The 24,194-nt window shown below is 40.1% G+C and overlaps 2 protein-coding genes across 3 annotated transcripts in view; one reads left to right on the plus strand and one right to left on the minus strand.

Moving 5' to 3' along the window:
• The window catches only part of CCNE2 (cyclin E2), a 13,670-nt gene extending 12,057 nt beyond the window's left edge, over positions 1 to 1,613 (plus strand). For both annotated transcript variants that reach the window (XM_066565316.1, XM_066565324.1), the window contains one exon: positions 242 to 1,613. In XM_066565316.1, the coding sequence (XP_066421413.1) occupies positions 242 to 343 (102 nt within the window). In that variant the 3' untranslated portion in view covers positions 344 to 1,613. The remainder of the gene's footprint in view (positions 1 to 241) is intronic.
• INTS8 (integrator complex subunit 8) lies at positions 1,548 to 22,974 on the minus strand. The gene is made up of 27 exons (XM_066565304.1): positions 22,796 to 22,974; positions 21,415 to 21,589; positions 19,326 to 19,466; positions 18,832 to 18,903; positions 17,636 to 17,687; positions 17,227 to 17,409; positions 16,576 to 16,683; positions 15,772 to 15,924; positions 15,069 to 15,169; positions 14,587 to 14,728; positions 12,763 to 12,833; positions 12,456 to 12,631; positions 11,563 to 11,696; positions 10,845 to 10,955; positions 9,973 to 10,174; positions 9,300 to 9,421; positions 8,091 to 8,275; positions 6,643 to 6,676; positions 5,928 to 5,984; positions 5,783 to 5,844; positions 5,006 to 5,124; positions 3,719 to 3,822; positions 3,005 to 3,055; positions 2,321 to 2,394; positions 2,180 to 2,244; positions 2,041 to 2,084; positions 1,548 to 1,760 (listed from the first exon to the last, which is right to left on the minus strand). The coding sequence occupies exons 1-27, from the start codon at positions 22,923 to 22,925 to the stop codon at positions 1,644 to 1,646; spliced, it is 2,985 nt and encodes a 994-aa protein (XP_066421401.1). The 5' UTR covers positions 22,926 to 22,974; the 3' UTR covers positions 1,548 to 1,643.
• Between the last annotated feature and the right edge of the window lie 1,220 nt (positions 22,975 to 24,194).

The following is a 24,194-nucleotide window of genomic DNA, read 5'->3' on the forward strand; positions in this document are numbered from 1 at the left end:
TGCTGCTGTAAACAAACAACACGTGCTTTACCCTAACACTCCCAGCACACACTTGCATTACCAGTACAGGGGAGCTGTTTGTATCTTTGTTATGCAATGTCACTTTGGTTTTCTCAGTATCCTGACTCTAGAGCACTTGAGCTGTGTGAGTGGCGTGAGGAAGCACTGCTGCCTCCTCCTGCCACAAAAAAGGAGACCTTGTCACAGGTATTAACTGCTGTCTTCTTTCCCCAATATGCAGGAAGAAGTGAACAGTGCAGTAGTGTCTACTGCCCCAGGGCAGTTATCACCTGTGTTAACAGGAGGAATAATAACCCCTCCCAAAAGCACAGAGAAGAAATGAAATACAGTCAATTGTCATGAACAGATTCAGAAACAGGACTTGGTGCTTCAGAACAAGACCACACTAAAGGTGACTCATGCTCTTCACTGCTATTAAAGATTTGGGCAGTAAAAGACACAGCAGATGGAAACTGAGGCCAGCATCCTCCTACAGACTTGACAAAAAGAGCTCAGCTGAGCATTGCATCCTGCTATCACAAGAGCCTGGATCACCTTGGTCCATTCTGACATGATGTAATGGTGAGAACTGAATTCTTAACTTATGACTTTCAAGAACATCTTTAAATAGGGCTGGGTGGCAAGATTTGTCCACTCAAGCTTATATGGCAGACTTGCTTTAATTTGGGTTAGATAGCAGGAGAATATTGACAGCTTGTACGTATTACCTCTTCTTGACCCTTTTTCTTTTCCTGGGAAGGTCAGAGCTCATTCGTGTCAGTCAGTCAGTCCCCCCAGCTCAGGTGCAGTATTACAGGGGCCTGTGGGTAAGCAGTTCACGTCTCTGAAACCACTCCATGTGTGCAGGACACTGCAGCCAGCCTTCTATCAAACCTCAGCTCCACAGGAGGCTGATGTGTTTAAGGCCCTTTAGGCCTGCCATGAACTTCAGTTTTAGTGTATCACTGACCTCAGGTAAGAGTACCAGCAAAGAACCTGCTGCTGCAGTAACTCTAACTGGAAGAAGTACAGTCCCCAGCCAGCCACGTTGCACCAAGAAAGAAAAGCATGAGAACTGGAGAAGGTGTGGAACAAAGGGAGCCGCAGGTACTCTGCAACCACGCACGTCATAGGAACAGTATTTTAAACTGTGGAGCTGTATGTCAGCAGTGTTTATAAACAGCATTAACTACTGTGTTTTCCTCGGAATACTCACTACCTCTGAGTCACTTCTGTGATGAAGGGCAGTACTGGGAAAGAAGGGTATCATTCATCTTCCCTCTTTCATGATGCTCCAATCCGTGCTGCACACCCAGGGACAAGTGTTACATTACACTGAGCAGCCCACGAGGCTGCACTAGAGCATCAAGTGCCACCCACATCCACTTTACACTCACAACAACTTTGCAAACTTGAATTCATGTCTTCTCAAACAAGCCATTGTGGAACTAGCTGCAGTTGCTTCCAGCCTTCTGTACAGTTTGTAAAATAAGGGGTTTATTGTAAGATTTCATCTATTTCTAAGAAGAAAGATACTAGACTGTAAATGTTGTACAAAAATTTAATTGAATTTTTAAAAATAATAAAGTCTTGAAAGATTTTTTCCACTTTTATACATTTTGTAATCATCTCCCAGCATTAGCCTAAAAGTAAAGTTTTGCCATTGCTTGAAGAAACTTCTTTTTCCTTCTCTGAGCAGCAAGCTGTAGGACTTCCTCAGGATTGCTGGCGTTCAGCTCTGTCTGGCCAATGGCTTTTATCTTCAAACAAAAGAGGAGACACAACCAACCTGAGGCCTTCCAGTAGAGCTGTTTAATTTCAAGGCACTTTCAGCACTAGTTCCATGGGTGATTTATTTCTGTATATAATTTCCTGTATGCCCTGTCACCCCACCCCTTCAGCCACAACTTTATGTAAGCACCCAGATTCTAAAATAATTGTATGGTGAAATTAAAACTGGAACCGAAACCACCTTTGCAGAGGTGATTTCAGACAGGGAAAGACTCAAAAGTAAAGTCCCAGCACCCTGGGTTAACTCACTGCTATCTGCCGCTTGTCTGTCTCTCCTCTTTTGTGGTGGAGATCTGAGGATGAGTTAAGAAAAGTCACTTAGGTAGGTAATAGACTTTTTCTCAGCTGTCAACATCCCAGCATGTGTGGTATTCCAGCAAAAGGATACATGTCAAGTATTCCAAGATGGTGACATCCCAGATGTATTCATAGTAAGAATCCATGGCATCGTGACTGAAAGACAAAGCAGATTAACTGAGAGAGTCACATACTGTGTTCAGGCATCTATAAACTTTGTTGTAACATTTACCTGTTCTGTTCCTGCAGTGCCTTAAAAGCAGTTTTATAGTCTACTTCTCTGAGGAACTGGCACAAAATAGCTACCTGTAAGGAAAGACTCAGTGATTCTGGCAGCCTCAATTCCCCACAAACAAACCTTCCACACAATGCCTTGTTCATTCCACTCGTTTTCTAGACCTAATCTAGACCTTGTTACCAGTGCAAGCAAGTTCTGAGCACCTGAACACAGATCATTCTCACACAGCAGTGGCAACAGCTACAAGAAAAGGGGATTGACTCAAGAAGGGAGGGACTTGGCTTCCAGGTTTCCAAGTGCATTTAAGAGCTTTAGAGTGCAGTACAAGCTTTGTTACTTCTTGGAGAATGACTGACCCCATGGATCAGCAACAGCACCTAAGTTATGACAAGGCCAGGTTCCCAGATACCTCCTCTCTTAAAAAAAAAAAAGGTCTATATTATCAGAGAAAAGTAGAGCAAAACAGCCCAAGACTACTTCTACTTTTTACATTTCCAAGTATGTGTTTATTTATTCACTAATTTTAGTCCTCTAACTGACCCAGAAGCAAAGGTAACAAAGCCTACTCTACTGAGTTTGTATTTCCAAGGGAAGTTGAATTTAGTATTTTTTAAATTTATCCCCTATATAAATATTTATAAGCAACTTTTTTAGTAAATGCCATGTTTCACATCTTACCTGGGTGTGACAATTGAGTAAAGAACAACACTTGATCATTCTTTTTATCACCTACAGAAAGGTTAAAAACAAAACACATTCTGAAATGCTTGTTTTGGAACAAACTGCAATTTTTATTGTTTTCTTTTTTACTTTGAGGAACCACCTAAACAGCTATCTACATTCTTCTACCCCCTAGAAACTCCCAGGCTTTAGCACATCCCTATTCATCACTATAGTGATTCCCAGCACAGTAGGATCCAGATGTTTTCAGCAGCTGGAGCTCAGGTGAGCACTGCAGCACTGCTGGTGAGGCAGGGCTGCTGCACTGTCCTGAGCAGCTCTGTCCCCAGCCCTGCCCAGCACGGTGTGGCTCTGCAGGGATGAGCCAGGGATGGTCACACCACACACTGATGGTGCTCTGGGCTTTTCCATTTGCTCTCCACTGCCCTGGTGTCCCACAGTGCTTTCCCAGCATACAGCTCTGCAGGCTCTATGAACTAACAGAAAAGCCTTCTGTGTTCAGCAAAGGAGAAGGCTCAGATTTTCTCTGGCTTTCAAGCAACAAGCCAAAAAAGAAAAAGACTGATGAGGACATGTGTTCCTAAATGGATCAAGATAGAACACCTCACATGCTACAGGAAAGTGTGTGTGCTGGACACTTTTGTCTCTACATAGAATCAGGATGCTGACTGAATCCAAAGAGAGATTTCTGCAAATCCCACTTCAGCTCACCTGGTCTGTGTATACATCTGGTGGCACCATCTTATTAAAGAAGTCTGAGCATACAGCTCCTGCCTGTAGGTAATAGTGAAGGGCTGCTGAATACTGATTAGTTGCTGCCAAGGGAAAAAAGCAAAATAAGGTCTCAAAAGTAAATACAGCAGTTATTTAATACTCAGATCAATTGTTTACAGAATTATTCAGATACATATCTCATAGCTGAATTCTACTGGGAAAATGACTTGTGCTTCATTGTTTAAAAAGCATGGACACACAAAGTGGTTACATAGTGGTAGATGGAAAAACTACACAATCAGGGAAATAGCACCACAGGCAAATATCTGCCTTTTGGAGATTACTTTTTATTTTTTTCAGGCAGTTGATCTTGAATCCATCAGCCTTAGAGTGGAAGTTTGTCTTCAGTGAGCTGAGCACACACAGGTAGTGAAGGAGTTGAGTTGGTGTGAGTGAGAGAACAGCACTCTCATGGCTCCGCACTACTTCACTCCCAGAAATCCCTTCCTGAGCTGCAGAGAAGGCAGCAGCCTCTGGGGCTCTGTGGCAGAGCAGCCTCCTTGCCCATGGCTGCTGAAATACAGACCACTGCCACTGCTCCAACCACTGCTCTTTCAAACACCAGCTCTGAGGCTCCCTGCATAAATGTCCTCCTTCTGGGGTGCTGCTGCACTTTGTACAGGCAATAAACACTGGAAAACAGGTTTATAACCCTGAATCACTCTCCCACATGTAACATGACAGCACTGAGCACTGCATTAAGACTCCTCCTCTTACCCCAAGGGTTATAAAGCTGTAGCTATTCCTCATTTACAAACCCTTCCTCATACTTCCTCATTCACAAACCCTTGATACTTGCCTATATAAAATACAGATCCTCTCCACTCTGCTCATCTTGTGCTCCACTGAAGCTGATCTCCACATTTAAAAGCAACCACTATTCACAACTTTCCATTCACTTATAAAACACTGTAGTGCCATGGTTTTGCACAATTACACCACTCAAGGACCAACTGCACTAGAAGAGTGAAGTTAAGGGTAACTATCAAAGTTTTCCTTACCCTAAAAGCAAGTCTGCATGACCTATCAGAAGCTCAGGCTATCTCTGGGCTTAGACACCTTCCCAGACAAATCCACCAACACCACTGCATCTGAAGATTTTAAACTCATATATCACTTAAACTTCTTTTCATAAAAGGAAATACAAGGAGGGTTATGTCAAACAAATCTCAGAGCAGCAAGGCTCCTCTACACATGTTAAACACAGACATTGGTTTCACTTACCAAAATAAATATCTGCCTGAATAATTAACCAGAAGTGGTTGTTTGCATTGATAGTCAAGGCATAGCTGACCAGCTCTTTTACTGTAATAGCTACAGCTTCAAAGTCCACTGATTGAAGACTAAAAGGAAAAAGAAAGAAAAATAATTCCTAACTTACTGCTTTGTTTTTTTAACCACTAACGATTTCCCCTCTAGTTGAAGTCCAAAGCACCTTGCCCTAAGTGTGAAGCATAACTAACTCCAGAAAGGATTTTGTGTTGACTAAGACTACTGTTGTTACAATACAGTAAATCTGACTGAATAAATACAGCCTTCACAGGCTTGAACAAAAAGCCAGAACTAAACCAGATTCTGAGATCCCACCCCACAGAGCCTCTAAATTTCAGTGGAGAAATGCAGTTCAATACAGTCAGAATAAATCAATACGTACAATTAACTTTAACTTTGCTACTTCCTATTTTGGCTATTATTCAAACACATCTCAAAAAATATTAGTGATTCCATATTAAAGTATTATATAGTTCAGATATAGTGAACATATAGTTCAATAAAGCACACAGATTAAAAGCCATATTTTTTCTTCTCCTCTTTCTTCTTTCCCCTATCTCCATCAGGACCATCAAACTAGGAACAAAACTCTCCATGTCCTCAAACCAACCTTCCCAGACAGAATGGGGGCAGTGATGCCTTTACTTGGAGAGACCACAGTAACAGTAACTGGGACCAAACCCATCACATACAGCATTTTGAAAAAAGTGGTTTTAATCATCATCTTACTTGGGGATGGATGAGGGCCAGATAGAAATGTGTTCTGCTGCAATATCATTCACAATGTCTTCCTAAGAGAAGAAAGATGGTGTGAGAAATCAGAACAAGAAACATTTCAAGAAAACCAAGAAAGACTTTGCCGATGTATACTAACCCGAACATTATGAAGTTTGACAAACAGGGACAATATTGTAGTTAGAACCAATGGTTCCTGCAGGGGAAAAAAAAATATTCCCATGAACTGACAAAACTCCACTTTCTTCCCTAAGCTTTAAAACTATGTAAGAAGTTATGCACTCATTACAGTTCCCTATTGAAATAGGACAATATTTTCTTAAGAGATCTGCAACACAAGGATACTGCAAGAATGTTTCTGTAGAAAGCTTTTAATTACTTCAGATTTTCCTGAATGACTCCTTGAATGTAAACTTTACTTTTGTTTTACGCATCTTTATGTTGTTTCTGTGATTACTACCTAACCTTAAACTTAAGCTAGGTTTACTACAACTTTCTATGCATTTACAAACCCAGAAGCTATAAACAATTTCCCTCCTTCTTACTTCTGCTGCTTAGTATGATGCATGTAGCAGCTTCTGTCTCCCTCCAAAAGGAATGCTTTGCTTCGTGACAGCTGCAATAAAATACACTCCCAATGTAAACAGATCTCCATCAGAATTCAGGGTAATTTTTTTTACAAGCTATTCCACACTGCTGTATGCCAGGTATAGCAAACTCAGACGTTTTTCAGCCATACAAAGCACCCATATAACTGTTAAGATTTTCTGGAATTTAACACAAAAACTCCAGAAAAATACTACACCAAAAGGATGTTTTGGTTGCAAACATATTTTCAACAGCATTTGACTTACCCGAAGCTTTTTGATGAAGGACAACAATTCACTCCTAAATTAGGGACACAAATAACCGTGTAAGTAATCATCCACAATAAAGAATATACGCACACTTAAAACAAGAGTCAGTAGAGAAAATTCTTCACCTGCTAAAATACCCCTTCACCTCTAAGTTCACAAATGTAGGGCATGTAAATGAAAATGCTCGACCAGCCCATTTACTTTAATACAGTTACTAGCAAATTTTACACAAAAAATAGGCTAAATATGTTCTTCTATCAAGCTATAAAAGGCATGAAAATCACAGAAGGCAACCAAAGGGTTGACTCTAAAGGGGGAATCAATTGAACTGTACTGCAATTCCCCAAGCTAGCTTTGCAGCAATGACCTACACACTTACAGAAGAGGGTACACAGTGATCATTTACAATGTACTTCAGTTTCCTTGTAATGAACATCAGAAATTGTCACCATAGGACAATCCAGACAAGGACAACCTTTGGAAAAGTTTTCACTACTTCTTTTCCATAATAACAACAGGGTCACTGCCCTTTACTTGCCCTTTTTGTTTGAATCAGAGGGATGAGGAAAGGTTCAGTAACCTGGAGTACAGCTGTACTCCTTTTCCTTGCCAGAGTACACAACTGGGAGCTGCAGCACGTTGGTACCCCCTACACCTGCCCCAGAGCAGCGTAAGCAAACGCAGCTGGCCTTTAGCACACCTTAACCTGATTAGCTCAAGGAAGGCAAAGACACAGAGGTTTGACAGAGGCACCTCTCCCAAGGCTTATCGTGGAAAGCTGTTCAATACAGTCACACAAGCCAAACTGTACCATATTAGACAACTTATATGGCTCAGACTTCAGAACAGGCCAAGAACTGGACAGATCAGATGCCAGCACTGGACAAATCAGAGTCCTGAATCAGTCATTTGAGGCTAAGGCTGCTAAGGTGTCTGACAGAAGACTTTTGAGCAGAGTAATTTGATTTTCTTACTCTGCAGAGTTTAGCTGAATTAGAATTTCATTTCAAGACTGAGTAACATTTAACTTTAGACTCACAAACAAAGCTAAGTATAGATACCCATGCTGTGAGGTATGTGCCTGATACAGCTATAAAAGTATAAAACTGATACACAATAATTCAATTTGCTGCAAAGCAGACACCTCCAGCCATCAGCTCTACTGCCCTCTAGATGCCATTGACTTTACTGGTTATAATGGGAGCACAGCCACATATGCTTCAGCTTCTGCAGGGAGAGCTGCCTCCCACACACTCCTCTTCTCCCTCTGAAAAGGAAAGCCAGCACATCCTTCCTAATACTCAACTCCCACAGTGGACAGGATTTTTACTCAGATCTTTAGCTGCTGCCATCACTCTGATAGTGGAATCCAGACAATTTTTGACAAGAACATGGGATCAAACAAACCATTCAAGCCATCTTCAAAAATAATTTTAGAACCGTACCTGTACATAATACCCAATGTAGACTCCCTGTGTTTTATCAAACTCACTCTTCCATCATTGCCACGTTTGTGCTGGTTGGATACACTGCAGATTTGTACAACAACTTCCCAGAGATCTTTAGCTGTGCGTCGACTTTCTTTGGGACCTGGCAGTTCCTTGCACGTAGCAGCCAGCAACTGGCCCAGCTATGCAATGCAACAGAAAAAATACAGGAACTAAGGCTCCTCTGCATATCATCTACAGCAAAGGAATTACTGGCCTTTAAAATGGCTAAGCAAGTGATTTTCAATTATGAACTACAAAGGAATGTGACTAAATTTTGCAGCAGAGAACACTGATGAAGAAGCTGGAGAACAGGAATTAAACAGAGCATTTTTCCATTCATTAGCTTCCTTGGTGTGTATTTCATTATTAAAAGCTCCAGAAAACAAACATAAATTACATAAAACCTAACCCCCATAAAATATGGGTTAATGAAGACTGTCTCTTTAGAACTCAGTTAACTTCCATATAGTAATTAATCTTAACTGAAACTGGCACAATGGTTATACAAAAAAGCTGAACCTCAGAACAGAAATTAGGAAGTATCATAGGTAAGCAGAGCAGGGTAAAAACGAACCTGTCCTGTAATACAATCTGCCTTCTGCTCCATGGCCTAACTGTGAAGTAGAAACATTGGTGCAAAACAATTTTGAAAACAAAGTTTCAAAGAAGGCAGGGCTTGAATGTCTCCAAAAATTCAAACACCAGCGTTGGGTAAAAAACCAGAACTCTTACAGTGCATTTGGAACACAAGTATCTCAGGAACAGAAAAGAAGCCAGACTTGAAAACAGAGATCTGCACACTTCTCATACTTCTTACATAAACCTAGGCTGAATTCCAGCTGAGAGGAGAGTCCTTTAGGAAGTGCTACAGCTTTTCAATCATGGATCATAACCACACACCCCTGATGGAACCAACCTTAGCTGGCAGCCAACAAGGGCCAAGATTTCATGTGTTCCTGCAGCACAGCTTCCATGTTTTTTGTCAAGTTCTAAACATGCTTGTTGCTTAGCCCTACTACGTTCTACCCCGTACTTAATTCATTACAGCCACAAAGCCCCACACTCTTAAGCAGAAGGGTACTTGCTTTGAAAAGTACAAAATACTTCAACAAAAAAAAAGTCAATTTACAGTCTGAGAAAGCCTTGAGACTGAGCACTTGTTACCTTCACATAAGGATTAGTCTGAACCAGAGGTAATGGAACTTGCATGGTCAAATACTCATTCTCACACCAGTTTAACAGGAAGGCAACACATTCTTCAGCTATAACTTGTCGAAGAGGAATATCTAAAAGGAAAGGGATTCTTTGTTTAACTTTTTATTTTTGAGAAAACAGTGTTGTAAAATGGTGTTGTATGAAAATAAGCATATCCAATTCCCTCTAATCAGCTCTTTTTGCTCCACAGCTATCACAGGAAAATATGATGCTTAGCCCAACGGGAGACCTCACCTCTGGAAATCAGAAGCAACAAGGGTTTCACCTAATCACAACAGTACCATGTTACTCTCTTCTTGTGAAACCAGGAGAAAGCTTTAACAACTGGCAAAACCCTTTGGCAGAAGTGCAGAGATCTTTATCCTGTTCAAGTCCTTTAAGTGGCACTGAATAGAAACTGTCAATGTTTAGCAACAGATAGGCATCATGCTCACTTCCAAATTCTAAAAACTAATAAAACTTCTGAAGACTTACTAAAACCAGTGTCAAAGTCTGTTTTTCCACTTACACACCTAAGTGGTTCATCTGCAATACAAAGTTGTTTTATTTTGCTGTGGATTTTTTCCCATTCTCTCAAGGTTTGTGCTTTACTGCATCCTCAGAAAGACAGTCATGTACTTACCAGGTACTCTCATTTCCAAATATCCTCGGACTCTGCTTATAAGATCAGAAGGAGGACGTTCTCCAGAAACACCAGCTCCAGCTTCGTGAGTGTAAATGTCCAAAAGCAGCATTTCATTGAGCATGACCTGACGGAGCTTTGGAGAAAACTCTGTCACAAGCTCCAAACAAGCAGCAAAAAGCTGTTTTGCATGGACAAAATCCTGCAATAAAAATTATATGCATTAATGATTCCTAACAACTTCATAAGGGGAAATACTACCAGGTAAAGTGCAATCAGCTCTATCTTGGCTGAACCAGCCTCAGCATCCATTAGCATCAGCATTACTCAAGCATCTCACAGTGTCTACTTATGAGTCTTTTGGACTTGCTATTAAGCTTAAGAGTTCCAGATCTTCTGAAAACAAAACAAGGAGTTTAAGCAAAAACATCCTAGAACCAACTACTGGTATGCTTGGTATACAATTTTGTTTTAGCTGCAGTTTAGCAAATTTGTCAATTACAAGGAAAACAGAACAGCATTCCAATAAATTCCTTATGTAATGCACTTATTCAAAAGAACCGCACTTCATATCAGTAAATCAAATCACCACTGGATGTAGATGCCACACGATCTAGAACAACATAATTTCATTCATATAAAGTTCTGATTATCTCCAGGCCCAACTCACTGGAAAGCCATCATCTTTGCTCTGCTGATGAAACTTTGAGAGACAGAAATCCTTATCCATTACACAACACATGGAGCTCGTCACAATATCTCCCTCACCACCCAATTTTTCAGTTCTTTTTCTAAAAAAGGGCTTTCAAATTTTCCATTTCATTAAGATTCAATTGTCCAAACCAACCAGTAAGCTCAGATGGCTTGCTCACCTTAATGGCACAGCAGTGTAATCCTTTCGCCATCAGGATGTAGACCAAATCCCTAGTCAGACTGTCTTTGATTCCTAAAATAACACTGCCGTAAACATTTGGTACTTCCCACTGGGAGAGAAATGCATAGGATATTTGCACAGAAACAAGTTTTAGAATTCACATCACTGTTTAAAACAACATAAACAAACCCCAAATATTGAAAATTACTGCCAATTCCTGTCTTTACATCTCATCACAAGTAATGCATGGTTCATTTAGAAATATGATAAAAACGCCCGATAACCCTTTGTTCACTCTCTGAATATGCAGTAATTAAAGGGAGGAGCTAAAAAAAAAAAGACAAGAAATCTTTGCTTAAACAAAGTCCTCTTCTCTCCTGCTCCCACCTTCTAATGACAGAAATTTAAGCTAAAACAATATTGCTATCTAGTCAGAACACTAAAAGCACAAGCTACAAAAACATCTTTTCTCATAAGGAAAGCTTGTGATACAGCCAGCAGTTCCTTAAAACAAAGGTTATAGGGTTTTTGTAACACTCTTCACATAGAATGTGTGTTAAGATATGTATCATCATTCTTATTAAACCACTACTATGCAGAGAGAGAAAAGATAAGTCACCCTGAGGATCTATGAGAAAATGTTTCTTGTTCACTGCAGTATGATACCTAACCTGTCCTTGAATTATAGTTTCTTGTGAGCACATGAGCTAAGTTACCTTATTAGAAATGGTCCAGAATTGGCGTTCTGAGGTCATACCATGCAATTCGATCAAGATCTGGCGAATCCTCCAAGGATCCACTGACAGTATGAGCTGATGTTCAAGCTGGCCAATATTGACACTTGCTGAAGCTGGAAGAAAAGCAACCAGGTCTTCAGCACATTTCTTCTCAATGTAGATACTTCCAATTCTTTAGTATATAACACTTAATCAGAACATAGTAAGAACAGCAGATATATCATGCTTCCATAAGTCCAGACATCCTTTTGTGTCCTCTGACAAATACCTTGTGCTACCTTCACCCTGACCTAAAGGGCTGCTTGCAATCCCCTTCCTCACTCCAGCAGCTCTGACCACTCTTGTTATAGCAGAGCAAAGATTCAAGATCAGAAAAGGTAAGGCCTTTCCAGCTCCAGCCACCATCCGGCACCTCTTGTTAGCTTTGACTTGTGCAGCTGCACAGCCAGCCAGCTGTATTGGGGAATTTAACTGGTTTACTTTGGTAGGTTAAAAATTTCATTCAGATGGCACTCCTGCGTCCAGCTTACCACACAGTCACGTCATCATTAATGTATGTAAAGTCCAGAGGCAGGGTTCCCTTTCTGGGAACAGCTGCCACAGCCACATTTTGTTCAAACTAATGCCATGCTCTCTCACTCTGTCACCCAGGACATATTCATTTGAGCTTATGTATTACACTCACTTGAGAAACAAGCAAGTAGCAGCCAACTTCTTGAACAAGTGGGACATGCACCAACCAACAACAGGAAGTACTGTCTCTAAAAACATTCTAAAGTTTTTTGAGAACAGACCTGCACTTTGTAACCTCAAGGTTCTCATCATGGAAATAGGACACTGTCTGCAGTTAATGAAAATGCTGTGAAAGTTACCTGGGATATCATAAAAAGAAGTGACAGGTTTTGTGCACAGATTGATTCGAGGAGATCTCTTCCGCATTTGGTCAATGAGCAGCTTCCGTTCATCGTCTTTCAGTAGTTTTATGAAAAGCTCATGAGATGAAATCATGAAGACAAACTGAAGATCTTCCATGCCCAAACACAAATTTCTAAACAAATAAAAATGTTAGTACATAGGCAGGAAAAAAGTGCTTATTTTTCCAGTTATAAGTTCTTGAAATATTTCTTGTGCTGTATTATACTGCTTGCAAATTCATATTATCTTAATATGGGTACATACTTGAGAAACGCTGCCATTCTTCTCTTCAATTCTTCAGAAGCACTTTCCAAGTTTATTGACCCTGAACAAACCTGGAAAAGAAAGCAGAAAATAACTAAGCAGCCCCCTTGCACATTTACAATATTTAGTTACAGCCAGTGTTACTGACCAGCTTTCTGTCTCACAAGTAGTAACAGCTAGTAAACCTCTATCTCAGGTGAGGCAACAAAGTTATAGAATCATGGAATGGTTTTGATCATCCAGTTCTAAAAGCCCTGCCATGGGCAGGGACACCTTTCCGTGGACCAGGTTGCCCAAAGCCCCGCCCAGCCTGGCCTTGAACACTTCCAGGGATGGAGCATCCCCAGCTTCTCTGGGCAACCTGTTCAAGTGCCTCACCAGCCTCACTGTAAAGGATTTCTTCCTAATATTTCATCTGCCATTTGAGTTTGAACCTATTACCCTCGTCCTGTCCCACAACAAAATGCAAAACAGCTTTCTTCTAGTCCCCTTTAGGAACCTGAAGGTTCTCCAAGATCCCTTTGGAGCCTTTGCTTCTCCACCCTGAACAATTCCAACTCTTTTGGCCTGTCTGTTGTTTTTACTTTGTAGAGCAATTTTTGAATCTGCTAAGTGCTGTTGGGTGGGAACCAAGTGCAGCATTGCTGGGTGGTTACCCTAATTAATCTAGAATCAAACAAATATTTCTGTTTTGCTCTGTGTAACCCTGTCGTGACTCAGTTACTCAAATTGTAGAGATGAGACCAGCTCTCAAGGGTTTCTTGTAAGCCAAAGAAAGTAAGAAAAGATTTGACTGACAAAGCTTGATACAGAAATCTCAGCACAACTGTGTGAAATAAGACTGTCTTTGAAGTAAACCTGATAAAAGCTACTGCCATCACATATGGATCAGTTTCCTTCAACCTGTACACAAGACAGGATGTTTCAGACAACTGTCATCTTCTGTCAGACTCCTTTTTCCTACTCCCCTGGTATACAGAAGCACTGACACTGAGTGCCACACAAGATCATTTAGCATATGAGTTTAAAAATGAAGTATTTCTAAGTGCAAAATTATAAGATTCACTAGGACTTAGGGGTTGTTTTTAAACCAGCAGTTGAAAAATAACTGGATAGTTGAATCTGTCAGCTTGCAATAATTTTTTTAGAAGTATGTTTCAGTCCCAATATGAGCAGTTGATGTAAACTTTTACTAGCTCTGCAGTAGAGAGTACCATCAGTTAATTTTTTGCCACATGACTGAAGAGACAAGCAAAAGAATTAGGCTCAAATTAATAAAAGACATTAAAATAACAGCAAAGCAATAAAAGGATTAAGTTTTGTTTAAGCAATATCAGTTCCTAAAAAGCTTCACTAAGGGTAACAGTGTAGGTCTCACACATAGCAGTAACTCAGGATCACTTTACCACATGCTAACTTCTACAAAAAAGCTGATAAGGGAAAAGTGGTCCCCCTTCCACAGGTACTTTCTCTACTCATTCTCTCTGTTTAGGAGAATTTGATTCTTTGTTAAATTATGTAGCAATATTGCTGAATATTTGTTTCAGTGGAACAATGTCAGGAATAGCAGTGATTTCAAATACAGCCTGAAGCAACAGCTCTCCACTGGATCCTCCCTGACAGATGGAAACAGAGCTAAGAACAACAGATGCAGAACTGATCACTGAGTGGAGCTGTACTAACTGCAAATAAGTTGAATAATGTTTGAGAAGAGACCTTTCTCTCCTTCAGAAAGAGCATCACTTGAAATAATAACAGTTATGTGGGGCAAGAAATCTCTCACTAAATATCGTTTTCACTTCCAATTTTAGGTTAAAGTTTTACCTCAAGAAGGAAGTCTATTTTCTCTTTGCTGGGTTTCAGGAACAGTTGACAAAACTGAATATCAATTATTCGACCTTGTAATACATCGCAGACTGTGTTGCACACGCAGACTTTGAAACAGACTTCATCCAGAGCGTCATTCCTGCAAGAACACAGAACTGAAGATCACAGAACAGCTCTGACACACAAAGAGTGGTATCACAGCAGGTGGAAAAAAAATTTTTAAAGAATCAGTCAAGTGATAAAATTAACTGTTAACATGCATTACATTTTTCCATCTATGGCCACAGGGAGACACAACTAAGGAGCTGTGGCGTGATGTAAAATGTAGTTTAGACTACCACTAACAGAAACGAAGGCAGAAGTTTCATGGATGTAAGCAGTTTGTTGTTAAAAGATTTTACATACTTTCCACAAAAAATATAACCAATGAAAATTGCTCTTCATCGTCACTGAACATTGATTATAATTTAGTGTCTCACCCTTGCTGAGCTTTTTGGAAGAGTTCTCTCAGCACTGATTGTCTGAATTGTTCAGGTAAACTGAGGGTTAGGTTATCTTCAAGGAATATCTTCACTAAGTCCTGTAACAAAAACAATTGGAATAGAGAATGCATAATGCAGAAGAACCAGACAGAAAATTATTTTATCTGATAAAAATGAGGAAACTAAGAGAAGCATCTCACATCCATATTTAATACCAAATTAACTGAATAATCAAAAAGGAGTCAAGTAACAGAAGTAGTTCTTTATCATCAAAAAAAATCAAAGAAAACAAAAACAAAACAAACAAAAAACCCAAAAAAACCCAAACAAACAAACAAAAAAAACCAACCAAAAAAAACCAAAACAAACTTACACATCTAAGTAGCAACAGTCTCTGAAACTCAAGGAATTAGAACCTGAGAATTAGCTGAAAGAGTAATTCTCAAGACCCAAAGAATTACCTGAAAAGCTCTTATCTCAGCTGGCAGGAATTATTTACCATTGTATGGAATCCAAGATATTTTAATCTAATATGTACCAGATTATGTTATATTCCTGAACACACAGGACTTAAAACAGTATGTAAATGGTTAAATTGCCATTTAACATTTCTTAAAATCCATACCAGTCCAAGTGGAATCCTCCACAAAGAATGATAAAACCCCCCTCAGATACACATGGGTTTGTTTAGGCATTCTACCTGGTATTTGCCAGATTTCATACAGCTGTGGATTTTACTGTATGGAGTTGCCTGTTGAGATGCATCATCAGATGAGGTAAGAACTTCACAAGCTTGACAGTACCCAGCTAATCGTTCTTCATCTATGGTAAAATGAAGTGATGATGAGCCATTCTGAAAAGTAAGAGTTACAGCAGATCTTAGTAGCTGAAGTATTATGAAATATATGCTTAATTCAGAAACAGAGACTCACAATTTCCAACAGCAAAAGAACAAAAGAATGTACATTTACACACTTCATTTAAATAAAAACTGGAATTTTGAAGTTTTGAAAATATGAATATGAAACAAAAAAAAGGAAGCAAACCATACTTATAAAGTAAGATGAACTTTCTTTAAAAGGTTAGAACACAGAGAATCTGATTTTCAAGGGAAAGTCAGATTTAAAAAAAAAAGAAAAAAAGAAGTGCTGTATGGTTACCTTCCTCAAAAACACATCATCACTATGGACACAGGATATACTGTTCAGTCAAGTTACTATTAGCACTGGAGATGTCATTTCTACATTTTTTGCATCAATACATTTTGTGTAAAAGACTATTCATTACAAAAGGTAGAACAAAGCAGCAATGTATTACAACCAATTAATATAATTTCAAACCAGGCACAACGAGAAAAAAATTACTCTCAAAACTTCAGGAAGTTTCTTTAAAAACTCTGGGTACCATTAAGAGTTATTAAACTGCTAAAGAAGGAAGCAATAATTTAGACAAGGCGTTTTCTTAGAAAAGAGTTGAATACACATGTAAAAAGAACACTTCTTACCTTTGCAATCAACTCCTTTGTTTTGAAAAACTTTTCCTTAGCCTTTTCATGAACAGCTGCATTTGTAGATCCTTGTTGGAAATAGATTGCACCCAAATCATAGCAAACCTGCAAAGAGCACTGATATCAAACACACAGTCTTGGACATCATGTTCCAAGTCAATTAAGTATTTCAGCTCAAACCTTGCATGTACTTTAAACTATTCCTACTTTTATTTAATTTACCAACATACACTACACACCTTACCCCACATACTTCAACTGCTTCCCCTTTATCAGTCTGAGTAATTCTGCACAAGCATTACAAAATTAAAGAATGATTTCCCCATAATCATTGAAAACAATGCAATAAGCTGTCCTTGTCATATAATGGGTTATTTCAGGGGATTGAGAGGGCAAAAGTGAGAGGTTAGTGGGAAGTAACAACAGTTACAATGGTTAAAAAAACGTTCTATTAATGTAAAAATGAAGCCAGTATTATTTCATTGCATTACAAAAGAAACCAACAGACAAACAAAAAAACAAAAAAACCAACCCAAAATAACACAAGGAATAAAAAAAACCCTGTGATTTACCTCAAAATTATTACTTAACACTTTTTCTAAAAAAAAAAAGTAGAAACTGAAAGCTGTAGTACAAAAGGTGAGCTACCTGGCACTGTATCTCCTCTGCACTGATTTTCAGTCCAGCTGTGGAACTCTCTGTTTCTCCATTCACCATCCCAGGTTCCATGGCCAATAAATCCAGAGTTCTTATAGTATGGACATAAAGATCTTTGTTTAATTTAAGTGCTCCTTCCAGGACCAGGATGGAATCAGCAGCCTGCTCCTTCAACTGTAATAGTTCAAATACATTTAAAGAATTAACCTCTTAGTCTCGAGTTTAAGTCTGGGTTTCAGTTAATGCTACATTTTAAACAGCTCAGTAAAAGGATAGTTTTAAAAAAAGTCCTTTAAAAATTCTATACAATGTAGAATTGGCTTTTGTATTTCTTGTACAATAAAGAAATTCATATTTACATGCAAATTTGAGCAAAAATATGAAGGGAAAAGAGTCTCACCACTTTCAAAATATTTTCAGTTAGTTCCTTTTCTTGCTGAATATGATTCATACTGCAAGTTAGACACAAGAGGTCAAGCATTCAGTTATAAGGCAGATCTGCATATTCCTTCATGTACTCGATCACAACAATTCATTCATGCTTGGTTTTGCTTAACTACATTTTGAACGTCATAATGCAGGACCACTGACTGCTCTTATCTATCTATATCTGAAATACAGAACTTCTATAACGAAAAGATAGTTTTGTATGAGAATATGGTTCAATAAAACAAAAAGTTGCAAAGTTATCATTGCCTTTTTTCAAGATCAGATTGCTAATACCAATTCAATAGCAAAGCAATAATGAAGAAAAGCTTCATGAGACTTGAGGCTGTGGAAGCTCAACATTTAAATCTTCTCAAACCTGTCAGGGGCAGAAGCATGTTCACATGCATATGTAAAAATTAAAAGTATTTTTCAATTATTTTCCCACACAGATTTTTTTTTTTAAATTCAGGATCAGACTCTGATACATATAGGACAATATAAGATCTATGGTAAAATGAGGAGGAAGAGGAATATGTTTAAAAACAGACTCTCTCAAACAAGTATGGTCTAACACTTAAGTGTAAAATGAACGAAAACCATATAAAAAGCACCACTTGAATACTTCCAAATTTTGGAGAAATCTGTAACATAAAAGTCAAGGACCAGTTGTTACTAAAGCCTCACAACTTCTAGAAGGCAAAACGCAAAATTGATTTTAAATTACAAATTATTGCCTAATGAAGCAAATACTTCATTATTTCTAAGGTTATCACACACAATGCTTCAAAATGGTGTAATAAAACAACCATATTAAGCAAACTACTAAAAGTTAGGGATGCAAAAGAATGCAAGAAATGTACCCCATCTAAACTAGAGCATAAGCATTCTGCCAAGGGAAATTGTCACCTCTCTTCCTCTCTTGAGTTTTCATGCCATGGCAAAGTCACAGAGATTATAACATTGACAGAGTGGAACAACAGACAAGTATATGTACCAAGCATGTCTGACAGGAAAGTGAGAATAGACTTGAAATAAATCCAAGTTTTCCATGTAACAACTAGACATTTTAGAAACTCTATGTTATTATCATGATTTAATCCACTTAGAAATTACATTCTTGATTATAAAATACCTATGACATCCAAATTAATTATATCTGTAACTTACACATTTAACTGAGGTGGACCAGGTTTCACTTGCTTTACAGGAAAACTACTTTGAACGATGGTCCTTATGGCCCTACACAGGGGAAAAAATATGTAAAGAATGGTATTAGCCTCAGAAATGTAATAAGCAGATTACAGGCCTCTTGATAATAGCAGTTTACCATTTCAGAAACATTATACCATTAGAATACATCCTTTACTCAAGAGCACATCTAGCAGCTAAGAAATGCTCTTATGTCCATAAGAAGCTGAAAGATGAAGATTTTTATATTTGTAAGGAGAGAGTTTAAATCATTATCTTGACTATTTTTTAGAGAAGAAAACCAGCTCTAGAACAGCTTTTCAGACTCAGCTCCTTCACTATAACCTAGCAACAGATCACAACACTTATTAGTACTTTAAGGTTCTTTCTCCATCTACATACAATTATACAGATAGAAGAAAGCATTGCTTTGTTCCATAATGATTTTATATTATTGCCATGTAGTGGTTTACCATCTGTTGTAGAGTAGTATTGCCATTGCAGTGGTTGGAGGTAAGCTGGACAGATCTACATCCACATGTTTAGTTCCTGGGGGAACTTTGCTGATACACAGAAGTTCATTCAATAGCATGTTCAAGACAGGAACAGACAAGCTATTAAAAAATAAAAGACAGAATCAGATACTCCATAGAGTGAATCTACTTATGGAATGCTAAACAATGTACACTACTATTCAGTACAGTTTACTGAATACTATTAAGTACTATTCAGTACTTAACATCACAGGGATGATGAGATCACAGCATTTGAGATCAGGTATGTAAAGCAGTTACCAGTATTAGCTGCATAAATTAAGCCCAAGAGGATGGGCCAAAGCAGTAGCTCAGCTGCCCTGACAGCTGAACTGCTACGCTGCACTACTGCATTACCCACACAGGCACCTTACCAGAATAATCCACTCACCTGTAACAGCACGACCCAGCTAATAAGAAGTTCTTTCAAAGCAGCCCCAGATCATACTCCCTGAAGGTAAGCAACCCTTTTTTCATCACAAATAAAATTTCACTCACATAAAGTTAAGACTAGGAACTTTTTGAAATAGTGGTAAGTACAACATACATTAGCTGGGACAGGACTCTCCTTAATAAAATGAGAAGATATGCAGGCTGGACTCCACTGCTCCAAGCTTTTGTGGTATAATTTAACACAACTAAAATATTATTACTAATTTAGACATTATTTGAAATTAGATCAGCTACTGCCAAAGTACCTTTGATCTTGTGAAAAATTTGCATGCTTTGCAACAAGTATTGAAAACAACCAGTGAAACTACATTTTAGCAGCTAAAGCCAGGATTTCTGTTTAACAAATTTTAGGTCTTGTGTTCTATCAGAAATGTTCTACAAGCAGTGGCTGAGGCAACTGGGGCTGTTTAGCCAGAAGAAAAGAAGGCTCAGAGAGGACCTTACCACTCTCTACAGCTCCCCAAGAGGAGGTTGTAGCAAGTGGGTGGTCAATCTCTTCTTCCAGGCAAATGACAGGATGAAAGGAAATGGCCTCAAGTTGTGCTAGAGAAGGTTTAGATTGAATTTTATGAAATTGATTGAATTTTATGAAGTTTTTCAACAAATGGGTGATTAGCCATTGGAACAGGCTGCCCAGGGAAGTGGCCGAGTCACCATCATACCCTGAAGGTATTTCAATTATATGCAGATGTGGCACTTAGGGAATGGCTTAGTGGCAGGCTTGGCAGTGTCAAATTAACAGCTGGCCTCAATGATCTTAAAGCTCCTTTCCAGCCTAAATGATTCTACAATTGCATGCAAGTTAGAACCAGGGCAATTATTGTCCCCTTAAGATTTTACATTAAATTACAGATAAAGGGGGCAAGAGACCTGTGTGAATGAATAAGGAACTTCTGCCATTACCTAAGTGCAAACAGGAAGCCAAGTGTAAACAAGAATCACCTGGACACAATCCTGGGCAGTGTGTTTTGGGATGACCTAGCTCTAGCAGGGAGGCTGGATCAGATGACCCACTGTGGTTCTTTCCAACCATACCCATCCTGTGATTCTGTGAAGTGCAGCTCCCTAATGTGCATAGCACTGCCAAAGTGAAGTAGTTCTTGACTGTTCTAGTTCATCAGACCATTTTTCAGCTGAAATTTCCAAAGGAAAGATGCAAAGCTGGGGTTTGTCTACTTCAACCACAGTCATTTCACAGATACATGGAGTTATTCACATCAACAACACTGGAGCAAGACTTCCAATTTCAAGCATGTCAGAATAAGGAAACTCACGCTAGTTTTGTCACTGAAGAAAACATAACCTCAAATTCATCTTTATGAAGCTTGCACATACATATCTTAACATCTAAGACATGCTGGTTTTCCTCTCTAAACACTGTTAATTTGTTCAGACACACTGCCTTTATCAAAACTGTTTTGTAACTTACAGCTAAAACAAAACTAGATTTCAATTATCACACCCAAAAGGAAGCAAGACAGATTTCTATTTTTTAAAATAAATATCTCAGGCCACTTCAATTTAGTAAACTTAGCATGAAGATGTATATTTAGTAAACTTGGCATGAAGACTATACCTTTTTTCTAATACATCCAAATCCCACTTCAGATGAGCAGCAACTTTGAGAGCAAGAAGTTTTAGAATGCGGTTTCTTTTGTTATCAGGTGGTGGCTGGACTTGGTTCTGTTCATTCACTGATGGTTTTGAAGCTTGTTCCAAGAACTGAACAATCAGCTGCACAGGTGGCGGGTCTGCAAGAAAACACAGCCACTCCTCAAATTCTTTATAAGCTCAGAATTTTTTTTTTTTTCCCTAGCTATGAACACAGTTCTTTTATCCTTGGTGTTTATAGTGCTGACATTGTTACCTGGAAGATTCTAATCCCAAATGGTGTCCTGCATGTGTGACTCAAATCAGACTATCAACATATCTTTGCTTAACGTTAAAGTTCACTTGACCATGGTAACCACACTCTCACATTTTTATTTATTTTCACTATTTTGTATTAATTATGTTTTGATACTTGCATCTACTGAAAATAAATGCTGCCTAATGAAATGACAAGATACAAAAACTGCATCCTCTGCACATAAAGTATATTTACAAGCAATTGCTGGTACTTCTGAATACATTTAGAAGATACTTTCAGATTGGTTAAAAAGCAGCATCGAAAAAGCACCCAATCTCTCCCTTACAATAAGATAGCCAACACCTTTCAGCTCTTTTGAAAAAGGAGGTCAACCCGTAGCTATTACACTCTCACCGAACTTTGTGAAACATAAAGCAAGTATTATCAAATTACTTAATTCATTACAAAACAGATTCTGCTTAAATTGACTTTTTGTAGAGGCAACACCGGCCCAGGTTTTCCTGTTTCCTTCACCTCCTCGCAGAATTCGGGTGTTGAAAATGATGACTACCACTTATGACTGTCAAAAGATCAGGTCATTTTAAATATGGCCACTTTCTTATAGTACATCAGACGAGATTTCTATTTATTCCAGGTCCAGAGAGCAATTTCAGCACTGAACCTTTCGGAGGACTTCAGCTCCTGCCACTAACAGGACTCCAATGGCAGAAAACCAGCTGCCAACTGCAATGACGTGCACAAGCAGCACTTCCCACCGAATAAACAAACTACAACACTTCCGCACACAACATTCACATACGCGAAAGGAAAAGCGATCAACCAGACAAGAAAGACAAAGAAATTAAGTTACTAAGTAGGAAGGATAAAGTGAAATGAGAAAACCCGCCCTATTGCCGGCGGTAAATGCCGCCGCACGGCCGCGGGCAGTGCCCGGCTCCCTCTGCCCCGCTCTCCCCAGCACCGCAGCAGAGCCCCCGCAGTGCCGCCTCACAGCCCCCGGAACGAGCCGGCCCCAGGAAGGGCCGGGGAGCGGGGCCGGGGAGCGGGGCCGGGCCCGAGGGGAGGCGGCGGCCAGCAGGGCACGCACCGGGAGAGGGCTTCTGCAGGTGCTGCTCCAGCAGCGCCTCCTCCAGCACGAACTCGAACCACGACGTCTGCGGCGGCGTGCATGGCCGGCTGGAGGTGGCTGCCTCCCGGTCCGCCGCCTCCGCGCTCATGCCGGCCGCTCGGCAGGGACCCCCACAAACCCCGCAGCCACCGCCGCCGCACAAGATGGCCGCCGGCCGCGCCCCCTCGGAGGCGGCCCGTAAGGGCCCCGCCCGCCGCGGCGCGGGGAGCGCGGCCCCGTGGGGCGGCCCTGCGGAGCGGGCCTATCGGCAGAGCAGCCTGGCTGCCTTATGGCATCGGTGGTTCTCTTTACCAAGTCACTCGTTCGGCGCATATCCCTGCGTATCCCTGCGTATCCCTGCAGCCGTCCTTCTGCCTTTGCGTCCGCTGCGGTCCTGTCCCCGCAGTGCTCCCTGTGAGCCTTCAGGCCGATAAATGGCTCACCCTCCATACTCGTGCCCATGAGCCTCATGAAAGGGTAAAGAATTGAGGACTGCGATCCATGGAGGCAGATTTAAATCACGGAATCAGAATGTTAAGGGGTTGGAACGGACCTTAAGGATCATCGAGACCCAACCACTCCTGCCGTGGACAGACACCTCCCACCAGACCAGGTTGCTCAGAGCCCCGTCCAGCCTGGCCTTGAACTTGAACTTGAAGGGTTGGGACATCCTCAACCTCCCTGGGCAACTGTTCCAGGGTTTCACCACCCTCACAGCTGATAGGAAAGATGGGTGCTAATGCCTTTACAAATTATTTAATGAGAAGATGATTTAGGAGAAATGGGTGTTACTGTCTTTGAAATGTGTCTCTAGGAGCATCACGCTGCATGGGTTTGTGACAGAACCCAGGCGTTTTGACCAGACATTTTGAATTCCTGAACTTCAGAGTATTAGGAGAAATGCATCTGTGCAAAGTCTATTGCAGAGCCCAGATGGTCTGAACTTTTGGTGGATCTGCAGAACCTAAACAGTCTGAACTTCCCGACTTTAGGGTAAAATGATGATACATGTTTTTGGGGGAATATGCGGTAGGTGGTTTGGGAAGGCTGTACCTTCCTAGTACCTCAGCCAGTGGGGAAACAAACAAAGAGGGCAACATGCAGTCGGGAGTTTAGGATGAAAGGAAGCTGCGTCCTCCAAAACCTCAAGAGAGACCCCGTGGGGGATAGGCCTAGTGACTCTCTCCCATTATTAGAATAAAATTGCAGGACTCCTCTGCCTCCTTTATGGACTTTAGCTTTTCATAGCATGGCTTTTATGCACACAGTTGAGAATTTTTTCCTAACAGTTAATCTAAATTTCCCCTCTTTCCATTTGTATCCACTCCTCCTTGTGCTATCACTACAGTTCCTGACAAAGAATCCCTCTCCAGCTTTC

The sequence above is a fragment of the Molothrus aeneus genome, chromosome 1 (assembly GCF_037042795.1).
Source record: "Molothrus aeneus isolate 106 chromosome 1, BPBGC_Maene_1.0, whole genome shotgun sequence".
Taxonomy (NCBI): domain Eukaryota; kingdom Metazoa; phylum Chordata; class Aves; order Passeriformes; family Icteridae; genus Molothrus; species Molothrus aeneus.

Excerpts from the sequence above, each read along its gene's own strand:
- INTS8 (XM_066565304.1), bottom strand. The coding sequence starts at position 22,925 with ATGAGCGCGGAGGCGGCGGACCGGGAGGCAGCCACCTCCAGCCGGCCA. Across the intron at positions 21,590-22,795 it reads CCTGCAGAAGCCCTCTCCCG|ACCCGCCACCTGTGCAGCTG; the intron begins GTGCGTGCCCTG and ends GTTTTCTTGCAG. Across the intron at positions 15,925-16,575 it reads CAAAGGAGTTGATTGCAAAG|AATGGCTCATCATCACTTCA; the intron begins GTAAGAAGTGTT and ends CTTACTTTTCAG.